At 37.9% G+C, this 15,873-nt stretch overlaps 1 protein-coding gene across 3 annotated transcripts in view; it reads left to right on the top strand.

Annotated features, from left to right (window-relative positions):
• The window catches only part of TBC1D9 (TBC1 domain family member 9), a 54,860-nt gene that overhangs the window by 16,317 nt on the left and 22,670 nt on the right, over nucleotides 1-15,873 (top strand). For all 3 annotated transcript variants that reach the window (XM_086611366.1, XM_086611365.1, XM_086611364.1), the window contains exons 3-7: nucleotides 6,299-6,417; nucleotides 8,070-8,298; nucleotides 9,366-9,627; nucleotides 10,787-10,994; nucleotides 13,774-13,980. In XM_086611366.1, coding sequence (XP_086467492.1) covers nucleotides 6,299-6,417; nucleotides 8,070-8,298; nucleotides 9,366-9,627; nucleotides 10,787-10,994; nucleotides 13,774-13,980 — 1,025 coding nt within the window. The remainder of the gene's footprint in view (nucleotides 1-6,298; nucleotides 6,418-8,069; nucleotides 8,299-9,365; nucleotides 9,628-10,786; nucleotides 10,995-13,773; nucleotides 13,981-15,873) is intronic.

Genomic DNA, 15,873 nt, shown 5'->3' with positions numbered 1-15,873 from the left:
ATAGGGACAGAAGCTTCTGTTATTTCCCACTCTTCATCTTCCAAATATGTTCCCAGACAAGCACTCTAGTATCCATCTCTCCTCCTTGCATGTTCTCCATGCCCATGACTCACTCCTACAACACTTCTGAAGTGCAGCATTCCTAAATGATGGGCTATCTCTAAATAGAGTATGGTAGGAGGTGCCCCCAAATTACCCAGACTGGGCACCTGGCTTCCCTTGAAAGGGAAACCAGGAAGATAGTGCAACCCCAACTCTCACCTGAGTACTGAATATCGGTATGGTGTTTCCTGGATAGTGAGCTCTGTCTCCTTGAGGATAAATACCATCTAGATCCCAGGGATGCCCACCTCCTGGATGTTTATTTCAGACAGTCTGTTGGCATTGTCATTCTAAATATGACATATGTAGAAATTCAGCAAGGTTGTAGCTCCATTAGAGTTCAATACAGAAATGTGTGTTCTCTCGTAGATGCAACAACTCTTAAGAGTTTTGGTCTTCAAGGCTCAAACTTTGACAGATCTATCTGTAAGACTGCTTCTTCTGTCGTAATAGTTGGTGAAATCAATGAAGTTGATGTTTTGGTATATTAAATAGGATTTTTGCATGCATCAAGTCTAGTGAATACTAAATGCTTATTTCTGTGGTCAGGTACCTCTTGCAAGTAGCATAAAGCAGTATGTAGTTCGTTTCTGGTTCTGTTTGCCAGCTCTGAAAATAGCTCTGAAGCTGAATGCAGAAGGTTGAAGTTATTTAGCATTGGTTGGCCAAGCTTGTAAGGTGAGATCCTCAGTTTGATAGTATTGCTTTTCACTCTTAGCAAATGGAAGCTTTTGAATGCAACTCCTCTAGCTTGAAAGTTTCAAACACTGGTTTAGGCACCAGCCAGAACTCTGTTCATTTGAAAGAAAATTGAGAAAGAGGACAAATGAGAAGTGCATACATGCCTGTCATCTCTTTAATAGACTGGTAACTTCCAGCACCCCCAGTGCTGCCTGACGTGCAAAAATACTAGTTAATGAAGCTGTAGACTTCTTCTGGCCTAACAGTGGCCTCTCATCTGCCCCCATTCTCCCAATAATATATGACATTTAGATTAATTGGATGACTTTTCCTACAGACAAATCCTCTCTCTTGAGACGCGAAGAGGAGGAGGAGGAATTGATGAAGGTTTGCCATAGATCTAATAACTTTAGAAGTTCAAAGCAGGCTCTATTCTTATGAGCATATGGTTTGTGTGTCTGACGAAGGTGATATCAAAGCTGTGTCGTGTTCTCAATCCAACAGGAAGTTTTTTAATAACTCATCTTAGCACAAGTATTTCTTGCTACTTTTGATGGTAGCAAACCTGAAAGAAAGCATTAATTTAAGCAGCCGGTTTTCCCTCTACACCTCTTAGTACCAACTCACTGAAGATTTTAAAATTGATGTAACATAATTTGGCATTAGTGACAGCTAACAGTAAAACCAGATATCAATGAAATCGTCAATATTATGAAGTTAATAGGACCTTGCATGTCAGCTTTCCATGGATCTCAGTCATGAGAAAGAAGCATAAAAGTACTTTCCAGTGTGTTTATTTACACTATTTATGCATGAACAGAGGTAGCTGCAAGTGCACGTACAACCCTTTTTTCCCTTCATCCAAATATCAGTGTGCAGCAACTAGTAAGCACCTCTGTCCCATAAATTTGAAAGGGAGCAGCAACCAAGGGCACAAATTTTCTTGCTGTTTGCAGACTCTCTTCCAAAGAAAATAGTATATCATAAAGCTCTCAACAAAATAGTGTTTCATCAAAGACGCTCATACTCTGCTCATATTGAGAAATTAATTTTTAAGACTTTGGAAATAGGCCATATGACTTTACTTTTAAGTGTATTTGCAAGTTTTTTGCATGACACCTATAGATAATTACTATAATTTTATACCTACAATGTGTGTCCTCAGATAACCGGAGGCACAAAATTGAAGGCAGATGAGTTATGGCCCGAGAATAAACAAATTACCATACGTGTAAAAATTTATGCTGTTGCTGAACTGTGAGGATTTTGTTTCTCTTCTGTGACAGATATTGCAGGTTTTATGTAGAAATATGGTAGTCTGTTTACATTTAAGCTAGTTTTAATAGACATGCTCTTCAGTTATGAATATTAACGCTAACTGAAATTGCTGAAATAGTTAATGTATATATCTATGCTTCAGTTTTGTGGAGTGTTTCTTGAATTTTTAGTCTTCTAATACCTAGCTGTTTGACTGGCTTAGTTATTTTTGTTAAATTATAAGACTGCACTAGCTTAGTCTTGTCTCCTGAGGGGAATAGTGTGGCTCTTACAGGGAGGTAAAATTTTACAGAATTTACAGAAAGCAAATTGCTTATCTACGCAACCTTGAAGCTGAGAAGCCCCATGTTGCCTAAGGCTCTACACTGTGGTTATTTTATGAATTTGCAAATAAAGCATTTCCTTCTGAACTGATCAAGGCTTGTTACCATTATACAGGTTACTAAGGGATTTGGCTGCATTTAGCTATGCACTTCTGATTTGTCCTGCATTGTACAGCTGTCCCTCCCTGTTCCCTAGGGGTAGACTGCTGGTCATTTGGTACTTGTAATCTCTTATTTTTACAGAAATTTGTCATATTCTCCTCTGCTTTCCATAAGTAAGTAGCTATACAGAGTGGCTGGAAGAAACATGGTTGTTTCCTTGTTCATTCATGCTGCATGACATTTGGTTTTGCTCTGTACAAGGCTATACTGAGGGTAAGACATAATCCAAGGGGTTCCGTTTGCTCTAAAATTACCATTTAAGTTACTTTTAGACCCCAGATTTGTTTGTAATTCATTTTGGATGTGGATTTTCTTGGGTATTAGCTCTGCTGATCCAGGCTGTATGAGAATGCGAGCTGATAGATTTGAGGCATTATAGATCTGTAGAGGAGGCTTGTTAACAGCACTTTCTCCAGTTCAGTGTTGTGTTGAAGAGTCAAGAGTTCAAGTTGTGTCTATTAAACTGTACTGGAAAGATGTTATTGGTGACTTTTCAAGAACTGTTTTAAGCATATTTAAATAAGCATTTAATTTTGTAATGGTCTAGAAATCCAAAATGTTGTATATGATCAGTCTTGCATATTGTAATAGCCTTCCTGTGTTGCATGTCATTGTCTCTCCCTGATCTGCTAGTCTTCTATTTACGTGGAAAAATGATAGTATATGTAAACTCTGTTTGGAAATGAACAACTTTTTTTAGATCCTTCTCTGCCTATGAAATTGGTCATTCTTACTGTGGCTTTCTGTATTTTTCAGGTATAGACCCATTGCTGTAGGTTTGCGGTAATGGTTAATTATATGCATTTTCATAGAAGTTTCTAAATCTATGTTTCACATGTGGAAAAAAAACTAATTACAGATTATTTTAAAGCACCAACCTTGAAATTTTATCACATGCCTTGGAAAAGGTTTTCAGAAAAGCCCACGTGCTTTGGTTAACAAAGCTACAAATTTTAGTTAGAGTGCTACCAGACATAACTATTTCTTCTTGCCTCTCTGCAAATTGAGGTTTTGCCAGTCCACTCCAGGGAGCCTAAAATCGTTCTTGCCAGTAATGGCAGGTTCAGAAGTGTTAAAAGTTCTCTTGCAGTGCATTCTGTTGACAGCAGCAGTTCAGGTTGACTAATAAGCATCTTGGTAAGTATCTACTTAGAAGAGAAGACCAGACATGACAGCCTCATCAGTTGTCTCAAGTTAAGCCATTCCTATTCCTCAGTCACTGGCTGAAACAATACTGAGGTTATACTTCTGAGTGTGTTTGAAAGCATGCTTATATGACTTGTTAATTTTCCTCTCAGTCCTGAGCTCAATCACATTCCCCCTGTACTTTCACCTCTTACGTTAGACAAACCAACCCAGATGCTAAAACCTAACCCTGATACCCAGAGATGTTCCCATGTTGCTCTTGCTGTTGCTCCACCTCACCTGCCAGGCAATTGTATCTTCTCATCCTCTCTCCAGCACCATGCACCCTTCCTCCATCCAGCTCTTCTGGTCTGGACCTCCCTTAGCTCTCCAACTTCTGTTTCACATGCTTACTAGTTTCTTCCCTGAAGACTGAGGAGGATAGCTCAGCGTACCAGGGATGCTGGCCAACATTACACCATTTCAGCAGCGGAGCACACTCCCTAAGATGGATGTACCATTTAGAGGAGAGGAAGGAGTGATTAGTAGCCTACTGTATGCATTGTTCCTATTTTCCCTTTTATTTCCCGCCAGTCTTGAGGGCTCTGTATTCCAAAGTGCTTGTTTAACTGTTAAATGTTTTTTCCCTTCCCTGAGAGTTAGAGATATTGCTTAATTTACCTAAAAGGCCAATGATGGCAAAATGATGAATGCTTCTAATACGCCAAGATAGGCAAGGACTTGCCAGTAGCAGAGTTGAAAATAGACCTGTAGTTTAAAACATCGCAGCAAAAGTGTTTTTTAATCCTGAGTGAACAAAGCAAAGAGAAAAATCTAGACTGTGATGATAAATTGGTGAGAACTGGCATGTGGGTTTTGGCCTGATTGCGTGATCTGCTGCAGAGGAGACTGCTGTTTGTCTCCACTATCTTACTGTTTACTCTCCCAATGGAAACAATGAGAGGAGTTGTTACAGATTGAGAATAATCAACCAAAGCTGTTTCATAAGTGATGAAAAATAATCTATGAACTGCAAACAAGAAAGAGTATTCTCTTCATGTACTTCATCATTGCTTTTTACAGCAATGTAAAAGCTGAGAAGAAATAAATCGGTCTTCAGACCACCTCCTGAGTTCTAGAAAGGTCTGGTTGCATCCAGTAGTTTTAAGGAGAGCAGCAGTGGCAATCACTTGTGGTTCTGAGACATTGCTTACATATGCAGGCTGTTCTGCAATATGATTTATGTATCCATACTACAACTAGAATTGTGACATTCCCCTGGAAGTTGCACAGAATGTTGGTTTTGGTTGCTTTCATTGGAATTGTGTAAAGCTCTGATTGTATACTGTAGAAAGAATATTGTCCCCTGTCGTTTGTTGCTGAACAACAAGGAAGACGATTGTTTGGTATGTATTCAAGATGATCACATTGAGTGTTTCTACAAACCATGGAAATGCTTATGCACAGCCATGGGACGATTTGTGTCTGTAGTGAAGAAGTTATTAGCAACAGCTTGTTGTAGTTCAACCTCTTTCTAATGGTTCCTCACATGAGCCCCTTCGCTTTGTTGGGTTCTGTAGGTGATAGTTAGCAGGTAGGTATATTTACTTGTGAGTTCTGAGTAAAATGAGCCAAATCTGAACAGAAAGATGACGTAGTATTGATACTATTTCCCACCTGGATTGAGATACTTTTAATCAAGCTCCAGGTACAGATGTTTCTGTGTGAACATGTAATGTTTGTTTTCTGAAAATACTTACTCAAAAGTTCTGGTTTTGATATAATTCTTTCAGCATCCTTTTTGGGGGGAACAATTTTTTTTTGTGTGTACGTGAATTTGTTCTTCCTTCAGGGTGGGCACAGGGAGATCCTGAAAAGCACCAACAGCTTTGTTCTGCAAGATGTTGAGATTGGGGTCAAAATGGAAGTTATATTTATTACAATCCATCTGAAGTAAAATAGAAGCAAAAAAATTGCGTGTATAAACTCTTGTTTGTACAAGAAGCTTTTTCATCATTGTTCTGTACTGCTTTACAGGCTACATGTAAGCTGATTCCTCAGTATCAAAGATACCTCACTTGACCCCTTTTGGTCTCCTAAGCAAACTAGGGTCATCAAAGTTTAGTTTATTCATTCATTGTTAAAAGTAAACCACCTCTGACAACCCTCTTCCCCTGAAAAGGTACATCTGTCTTAAAGGTCTATCAAAACTCTTCTCTTGAGGAAGAGACATTGTAATAGAATTGTCAGGAAAATTATCCTTTTCAGCTTTCACTCTTGAAACTTTATCATTGTTTCATAATTTATAGATGTATATAATGGTGAAGAATTAGGACCCAATGGTAGAATGTACAGCTGTTGGGTTTGTTTTTCAGTTCCGAACAGATGCAGGTAATACCTTTGCTAGCTCTTTTATGTGACATTAGGCTGCTGGGAGGAAATTTTGGAATTTCCTCTGGGAGGAAATTTTGGAATTGCCAGGGACACAGTATCTGGTGAAATTCCACATCTCCAGTTATTGGCGAGTTTTGTTAGAGTCTTTTGTTTATGATTGAGAGGACATTGACATTGGTGATTATGTGTTTTGTGACTTTTTGGGTTGTTTGTTTGTGTTTTTTTATGTACAGGTTGCTCAAGGAAGGAAATCACTGAACATTGGGAATGGCTTGAACAGAATTTGTTGCAAACTCTTTCAATCTTTGAAAATGAGAATGACATCAATACATTTGTCAGAGGAAAAATACAGGTAGTTAAGAATATTATTCTAAATGTCGTTAATGATAAATATGACTGTGGAAGGAAAACTGATGTGAATTCTGAACGAATTTGACCTGATAGTCCCTGAGCTGCTTCGTCTTTTTGAAGGAAAATCAGATTCTGAGTAGCAACACGAGTGTAAAAATTAGGGAAACTGCAATTAGCACACGTAACTAGAGCAGTGTGATTAAATATACATATATATTTTTATATATATAGGTAGGGCCTCAAACTTTATGGGTTTTAAAATCAATTGCACTGTTGCTTCTGTCTTAAACTTTGACAGTTTTCTATGTAACTCCTTTTCCAGTGCAAAGCTTTAATTCTTTTTTTTCATGCACTTATCGTATAATGTCTCCTTTCCCTCTTTTGCATAGTTAAGTCCTGTAGTGTTTGCGTTTACACTTCATATAGATGTTAAGAGTTGCTGGTTGATAGATATTCAGTGATTGGTTGCCTGGTTTATCAGAATTTCTTTTTGTCTTTAGGTGAGAGATAGGAGCTATACTAGTAAAAAGTACTTTATCCACACTAAGAATTATTTAAAAGTAAATATTTTGGTAAAAGATTGATTGTAAGCAAAATTGCTGTACTTTGTGTGTATTCTAAGCATTGGCTTTGTCTCATTCCTTTTTTAGCATTTCATGTATTAAGTCCACTGTCTTAAGAGTCTCCTAGTTGTTTGTGTTTTACTAGTGAATCAGGTACGAGGGTTGTAGAGGACCATGGAAACACCTTGTGTGAGAAGACATCTGTCTTGTGAAATACGATCCTTAAAGGAAATTGTTACTTTCTAGACTTGGACAAATATTAAATATGAATGATGGTTTGCTGTCTTATACTCTGCTTTCCATGTAAATATGGAGCAATTTGAAGGCAAGAAGTCACTTTCCTTCTTACAACTTTGATATAGAAGGCAATAGAAAAGATTTATAAAAGAGATTGGGAAAATAAATGAATAGACCAGAACTTCAGTGTAGAACAGAAGAAACCATAGTCTTTGAGGTACCAAAAAGCAGCTTTTCACAAGACTGCTACCACTTCAAATTTGATAAAGGTCTTCTGCATCTGAAAGCATGAATGATTTTTTCATCCTGCCAGATAATCTAATAGAAGATATTTCTTTTATTCCTCTTGCTCTTCTCTTTTGCTCAAGGTCCCTTAAGAGGGGTCATAGAAGTCGTTTGATACTTTCTCTAATGAATGACAGATCTTTTTTCCTTTGACTTTTTTCCCTTCCTTTTAGAGAAAATTTTCTGGTGAAATCCTATCCCTGCCTCCGCAAGGAGCATATTTACATGGAGGCAAAAAATATTACAAATCATAGGTGCTTCACAGAGTTAGTTGTTAGGAGTATTTGAGATAGGCTGGTTAATTTAAAACAAGGTGCTGGCAAGTGGTTGGTGTTTGGTTGCTTTTGACATAGGGATGGTAGGGAGCAAGGTCATCAGAAAGACAGCCTTGAATAAGGTAAATAACTATATAAGCAAAAGAATGAGCAGAAGAAAAAGAGATAAGCAAAAGACTTTCTTGGCATTGCAGTAACTGTTGTGGCCTCTGGCCCAGACAGCAATGGTAATAAGGATATCGGATTCTCCATGGCAACTAACGTGCTATGTACTTCTTTCACTCCCTACTTAGGGCATCATCGCTGAGTACAACAAAATCAATGGCATCAAGGAGGATGATGATACCGAAAAATTTAAGGAAGCCATAGTGAAATTTCACAAGCTATTTGGAATGCCGGAAGAAGAGAAATTAGTCAACTACTACTCCTGCAGTTACTGGAAGGGGAAGGTTCCCCGTCAGGGCTGGGTGTATCTCAGCATTAACCACCTTTGCTTTTACTCTTTCCTCATGGGCAGGGAAGGTATGTTTTACAGTGGAACAGTGGTCTGTGCATCTAAGAATTATTAAGGAAATATTCTGTTAATTTGTTACTGTTCGTCTACTGAACTGCTGGGGGTGAGACAACACTGCTGAGGAAAAGAGGAGCAGAGAGCAATTCCCTGATCATCAGACTGCTTAACTGTGTGCTTATTCCCTTGTTTGTTTTGTATTTCTCAAAGTAGTTCTCTGTAAAACAATACCTGGGCATTGTTTAGAGGCATGGTTCACTTCAGGGACTGTGCCCAAAAGGGAACGTGGATGAGATCACAGCAGTTCTGGCTTCTGCTCTTATACAATCCCCCAGTACTACTCTGGCAGACTTTGCAACCTCAAATGTCACGTTTACTCGTGTACAAAACCAGAGCATCACAAAGGGCTCAGAGGAGACCCAGGATCAAGGGCCACTTAGTGTGGATACAACCAGTCAGCTCTACAGGGGGTTGATTCTAAACAGTGTGGAGGTGAGCGAGTCTGCAGTACTTGGTTATGGGCAATGGATCATTCCCAGGTCTTTCTGTTGAGCTGTATAGACATACTCCAGTGAATGACTGGATTTTTTTTTTTTTTTTTTGACAAAAATGAGCATCAATTTAGTCCCTGTTTTAAGGACGATGTCCTAACCTGTAGTGGTGTTGGAAGAAAAGCCAAGGATCTGCCCTTGCTCTGATATTTGAAATGTTTTAAGGTATAAAATTAACACAAGCCTGTCTAATGTGTTCAGACTACATTTCTGTGCCTTCATAGGAAGAGCGAACATCAGAGTCTGAGCTAGTGCTGTGGCAGTGATGGACTATGTTAGCCCACCTAGCTTTGTAATGCTTCTGTGCGGTGTTCTGTACAGAAGCAAATGATATTTAAGCTCTTTTATCTACTGTTTGTCAGGTGATCATAGTTTGGTTGTACAAGCTGGATCTATTTATGCTGTCCTCCCAACTTTTCAAGATGCCAGAAAATTTCAGCTGAATGCATTTTATAGAAAGCGACAGAGAAATGCTTTTGACTATGCCAGTTTTTGTACTTAATCTTTTTTTGTTTGCTTCTGTTCAGCAAAGTTAGTTATCCGCTGGGTCGATATCACTCAACTTGAGAAGAATGCTACACTGCTCTTCCCTGATATGATCAAAGTGAGCACAAGGTCAAGTGAACATTTCTTCTCAGTATTCCTTAATATCAGTGAGACATTTAAACTAATGGAACAGCTTGCCAATATAGCTATGCGACAGCTTTTGGACAATGAAGGATTTGAACAAGACAGGTCATTACCTAAACTGAAAAAGAAATCCCCCAAAAAAGTATCTGCACTGAAACGGTAGGTAGCACTGGCTCTTAGTCATTTGTTTCACCTCAGTCCTTTTACTTGCAGCGTTTTGTCCAAAAGTTTTCTAATGTTGCTGCCATTTACTGTTATTCCAAAAGAAATGATTAGTTCCAGTGGTGACAAAATGTGAATAATTGTTTACATTTAATTACTTGGTCTCATGTTGAAATAGGAAAGGGAAAACATGTGAATATGAACATGTTTCAAAAATAAAATAAACATATTTGAGCCGAATTCTCATTTGTGCAGCAGCTCTTTGATGTACCTCTCAACACTGGCTGTGTTAGGTACCTGTTGTAAGGCTCTTTTATGTTACCAGGGGAAGGTAGTAAAGCGATTTAAGTGTTATTAAGAAATGCACCTAACATTCATACTTGATCCTATTACTGGAATTGAATAATTCCTCTAGATGATGAATTCTATCTAGAACTTATTTTAGGTAGCAGAAATGCAAAAATTACATAAAATTCTAAGGGATGAAAAATTACCTGGAAAATATTTCTTCTTCTTCTATAGATAGCATGCTGCAATTTAATAGTTTCTTGTTAATTTTTTTCATTATTTTATTTGTTGGTCATTTTAGTGAACCATACAGAATTGTAACCAGTTCTTATTTCTCATGACTTAGTGACATCTGACATGCATTATATCGCTTGGGTTTGTCTTTCAAATTATTCATTGTTTCACACTGAATGCATTATCAAGACTTAAGTCTTGAAATTGTTAACAAACTCTAGCCCTAAGGATTCCATTATGTTAATAAACAAGCCTCAAAGAAGCATTTTTGATGTAATATTACATGGGGTCATGTGTTTTTTAATAATAAATGGATTCGCCGTATGTATTCTCAGAAAGCAGGGCTGAATGTGAAAAGATCACCCAACCTGCCCCCTCTGAGAAGTCAGGATCAATTTTTCTAAATCATTCATGACAGAATTTTTTTTTTCCATGTACTTTTAGAATCTTCCAGCAGTGGAAACTGTTCGTCCCCTATATGCAAACTATTTCCACTGCTTTGCTGTACAGTCAATACTTAACCAAGTTGTATATTGCAGGTAACTTGCAATGATTTGTATAAAATATACCTTAAAATGTATTATGTCTTTCTTAAAACAAGAAAAGTTTTCTGAGGCTGGTTTTTTTTTTTTAGAGATCTTGATGCCAGAGCAAAGAGTGAGAGATACCGTGCATTGTTCCGACTTCCCAAGGATGAGAAATTAGATGGACACACAGACTGTACTCTCTGGACTCCATTCAACAAAATGCATATTTTGGGTCAGATGTTTGTTTCTACAAACTACATTTGCTTTACTAGTAAAGAAGAGAACTTGTGCAGCCTTATTATTCCCCTTCGAGAGGTAAATACTTGTATTTGTAAATCTATAGGGCAAATAATAAAGCAATATCCTATCAGAAATTGCATCCTAGCTTTGATGTTTTTTTCATTATTGGAGAGAAACCTCTTTTCATCCCTTTAATCTCTTGTGAGCATACTATTCTGACGTGCTCTAAGTAATATTTAATGACTGTGTATCTTCATTGAAAGTTCCTACTAGTAAAATTCACAGGGAGTTTTCTCTTACAGTTTTTTACAACCCTTGTGAGTCCGTCCTCTCCCATAATTTATACTCTGATTTACAGTCCCATGCTGCGTTTCTTGTGCCTTACAGGGAGGGACAGACGATAAAACTTTCTGGATTGATGAGTGAAACTTTTATTGAAGAATCTGTCAGATAAGATTTGCTTTTGTCAGATGTAAAAAGATTCATAATCCTAAAGATTTGCATTGTCTCTTCACACAGACTTGCAATCATTTATTCCTGTGTATGGAAATATTTTTCAGCATTTTACAAATTGTTGTGCTTCCCTTTTTAAAGCTGGCTGCTTAAAGCAGGTGGCCAGTAAAAAGAATTTGTTTGATGCAATAAAAAAAATTACGTCGGAGAGGTTTTTTATGATTTACTTGATTCGTGGATTAATGGAAAAATTTGTAAAGTAAGCCTTGGAAATAGTAGCAAAGCTGATGTAACCAAGACCAGTTTGACTTGACTGAAGAACCATGGAATATTTTAAGGCACTGTTTTCCCCCACAAATCATTAAGAGTAAAAACAAATGGTATTTGTTTGGAAACTTTGAAGTACAGCTTTTTCTCAATGTGTTGCAATGGCTTTGGCTATTTGAGAAGAGACATTCAGTTATGGTTGCACTGTTTGTCTGGAACTCCAAGGGAACAACAGTCCTCCAGGTAAAGTGGTGGAGGAGGAGGACAAAGTCTGCATTTAACAGGACCTCTTTTCCTGGATGCCGATTGAGCAACTGCTTTTGATAACCACAGCTGCAGCAGCATGGGATTCCAAGCAGCTCTAAAGCTTTAAGAGAAAGAAATAGCTGAAGGAGTAAGTGCTTTTGTGTGGACGGGTTAAGTCTCTGAGACTCTGTTCACCAGCAAGGAGAACAATAACACACTGGGTAGCACCAGTCCTGGTCAGAACAACTGGTCAGTAACCTTAATAATTAAAGGGAAGCTTTCGATTTAATTAGAGCTTTGGGTCAGACCCTAACCTTATTCCAGTATTTTGTGCTATTCTGGAGATGCTTTGACAGATGAGACAATAACAAGGCATTCATTCAGAAATGACGTTCGGAAAAGATGATTTTCAGTGGCTGACTGTGCTGCTTACTGCACCCTGTAGATGCAGTCTCCAGGATGAGCACTTTGGATATGTGTGTGTGTGTGTCTCTGCTTGAATAGGAAAGAAGTGGATATCGGCTGTCATTATAGCAGAGCATGCTTGCTCTAACGTCTGTCCTGTGCCTCTAGAACTTGTCTCTCTCTTGTGCTGATTACGCTCAAACCATCATTAAGTGGAACAGAAAAATGACATAGGAACTCTTTTTAGCTAATTTCAATAGTGAAGGTCCTTGAAGTTACTCATTAACTAACAGATTCGTAGCTAACAGAAAAATCAAAGGAAGTTGGAAGGATAAGTGATTTAGCACCTGGGCTGTGCGTGCATTGCAGTCTTAAAATACATCTTCAAAGAAAATGTTATATGAAAAATTGTTATCCTATCCTTTTCCCTAGAGAGATACTAATGTTGTAGCACTAATGTCTTACCATCGATCTCTGTTTCTAAAAGAGTTTTCTTAAAAAAATGAAAGTAAAGAACCTAGTAAACCAAAACGTGCCCTCTTCTATTCTGAAGGCAGTAAGGCAGTTTTCATTGTCTAGGAAATTGTTTAAAGTCGTAAAAAGCGGTGGTTAGAAGTACTCAAAATTGTGATTTGTGTTTTGTTCAATGTATGAACTGCACAAACTTCATTGGTTTATTCATTTTTAAGGCTAGTAATTGGTAATGTTTATAACACACAACTGTTAGATATTTCATCCACAGTGTGTGACTTATCCTTGAGATTTCTTTGTGTTTAAGTGTTTTACCAAAAGCTCAGGGAACTAGTGCCCTGTACTTAGTAGATTATGGTGTGAGTACTGTTTACAGGACGGAGTTCAGTTAGACTAATGGCAGTTACACTAACAATTGGAAAGCCAAACAGAAACCTCCACCTCACTGGATTAGATGTTTTCCTTTGTAAGGAAAGACATGGGGTTAGTTTCCCTTTCTTGCAGGTTTCTGTGTACTGTGAAAATACAGTTGCAGTAACAGTGTCATCACAGTATGCAACTATAATATAGTAGTACAAGAGTGTCCAAAAAATGACTTATTCATATGTATTGGCAATAAAAAGTAAGCAAAAATTTCTGTTGAGAGACCTGTACTGGTGCTGGGGAGCAGGAGAGGGGTTTGGAGGTCTTATAAAAAGCCTGCAGATCTGCATCTCTCAGAAGAAATTTTGTTTTACTGATTCTTTTAAAAGCCTGAGGAAAATAAACTAAACACTGCAAAGGAGTTTTGCTGGAGAATGTACTGAAGCTTGTTGTTTGAGGGATGACAGTCTTCATCTTTCAGACTTTTAAGTCCTTGTATCCAAATCCTCTTTTCCTGTAGTGGGATGTCCGTAGCAATTCAATATAAGAGGGGGAAGGGGCATGGGTTTATTGTATTTAGATGGTTTCTTAGACCACAAGCAACTTGATTAAGTAAAGATCTTAAGCTGTAGCTACTGTTTCTTTCTAGGTGACAATAGTGGAAAAGGCAGACAGCTCCAGTGTGTTGCCCAGCCCGTTATCAATCAGCACGAAAAACAGAATGACGTTCCTCTTTGCCAACTTGAAAGACAGAGACTTTCTTGTACAGAGGATCTCAGACTTTCTGCAACAAACCACTTCAAAAATATACTTGGAAAAAAATATTTCTGGAAGCTATATCAGCTCAGATGATGAGGTATGTGGAAGAATATGAATCATTTACTAGAAGGGGATTTTAACTGGTGTGAGGAGAGAGAAGCCAGGAAAACCCTTTAAATTTTTGTAAAGCTAAACCTTTGTACACAGAAATGTTACCTATTTTGTGTTAATGCCTTTAGCTTTCTCAAGCTGAACAGTTGAAGTGTTACGATTCGGGAATCTATTTTTTTCATTTTAGACCTAAGACAAATCACTATTGCTGTGGATGAGCTGCTCTAACTCCTGCTGCCACATTCTGAAATTACAGTGTATCTTGCTGGAAAATGTCATAGTTAACCAGTTGGTTAATTGAGTAAGACTGTTTAGTATCTGTCAACTTTGTCAAAGTCAAAATGTAATTGTGGAATTTTAATAATTTGAAGAAATGATCAGTTGATATGAAACTCTTTTTATTGGAGACTTTAGCTGTAAAATCTCATCCTTTGATTCTTCAGAAAACAACATCTGAGCTGAGCAAGTTTGCATGTGCACTGCTAGCGAACTTTGGATCATTTGAACTAACAAAAAAAATCCAAACTCTGTCCTGGATATCAGATGGCCTTGTTCTGAACCATCTCCCTATTTACCTATTCAAAGTAAATGGTTCTTAAAAGATATGATTAGACAAACTTTTCTCAGGCGTTTTTAATATCAAGCCTTCTGCCGAATCCTTCGGTTTTATGTGTGAAATTTAGGTGCTTTTCATCACAACCTCATCAGATCTGTTAAACCCAGCAAAATTTAACAGTTCAGATCTCAAAGCAGAAAAGGCTTTTGTGGTGTGTCATTTTGGTATTGTGTAGGTAGATCTCACGTTCTGAGTCTGTACTAAGCTGTACCTCAATATTGCACTGAGTAGCCCTACCCTGTTGGCCAGGTAAATCTTAAAAGCCGTTTTTTTACTTGCTTTGTTGATGGCGAGGCATAATTAGTGTGGTGGTGTAGTTGTGTACCAGAGCACATATGCATATATGTATAATGCTGTAACTTTGTCTTGCCTTTTGCCCTAAATGAATCTACATATTCTACCTACTGAATTATAAACACAAATTAATAATTGCAAGCATTATTATTACATTTAGTCATATAACTACATACGTAGACGTGCGTGACTAGTTTCAATTTCAGGCATTTGATGTGAATTGCTATATGAGATCTTACTGTGATAGATTTCCAAATCCGTTTCAGAAGTCAGAAAATCCTTTCTTCAAAATATTTTTCTTCCAAATCGTCAATCTGACAGTGTTGAATTTTCTGTAGAACCTTTTTTTTTTTTTGAGAGGAACAAAATAATTTATTTTGTCTATGTCTGTATAAACATATATACAGACGTAAATGTCTATGTACATACACACATATATAAATATATGTTATACATAAATCTTACATTCTGGACAGTCAAGGAGCCACCTGTGGAATCAACAGGCTCCAGGATGATCTTATTGCAGCCTTCCAGTACTTAAAGGGGGCCTACAGGAAAGCTGGAGAGGGACTTTTTACAAGGGCATGTAGTGATAGGACACGGGGCAATGGTTTTAAACTGAAAGAGGGGAGATTTAGATTGGATATAAGAAAGAAATTTTTTGCTCTGAGGGTGGTGAGGCACTGGAACAGGTTTCCCAGAGAAGTTGTGGATGCCCCATCCCTGGAAGTGTTCAAGGCCAGGAGGATGAGAGGCTTTGGGCAACCTGATGTAGTGGAGGGTTTCCCTGCCCATGGCAGGGGGGTTGGAACCAGATGACCTCTGAGGTGTCTTCCAACCCTAAACATTCTATGATTCTATGATGTTGACAGGAGCCCAAGCGAGCTGGTTTAATTGCCCAGGGCTACTTAACATTGCCTTAGCAATTCTAGTTATAGGATTTGATTACTTTTCCTGGGGAGGAGGTAG

This window comes from Tauraco erythrolophus, chromosome 5, assembly GCF_009769465.1.
Source record: "Tauraco erythrolophus isolate bTauEry1 chromosome 5, bTauEry1.pri, whole genome shotgun sequence".
NCBI classification, from domain to species: Eukaryota; Metazoa; Chordata; class Aves; order Musophagiformes; family Musophagidae; genus Tauraco; species Tauraco erythrolophus.
Note: the sequence above shows the minus strand (reverse complement) of the source record. Positions and strands in the feature narration are given on the sequence as shown.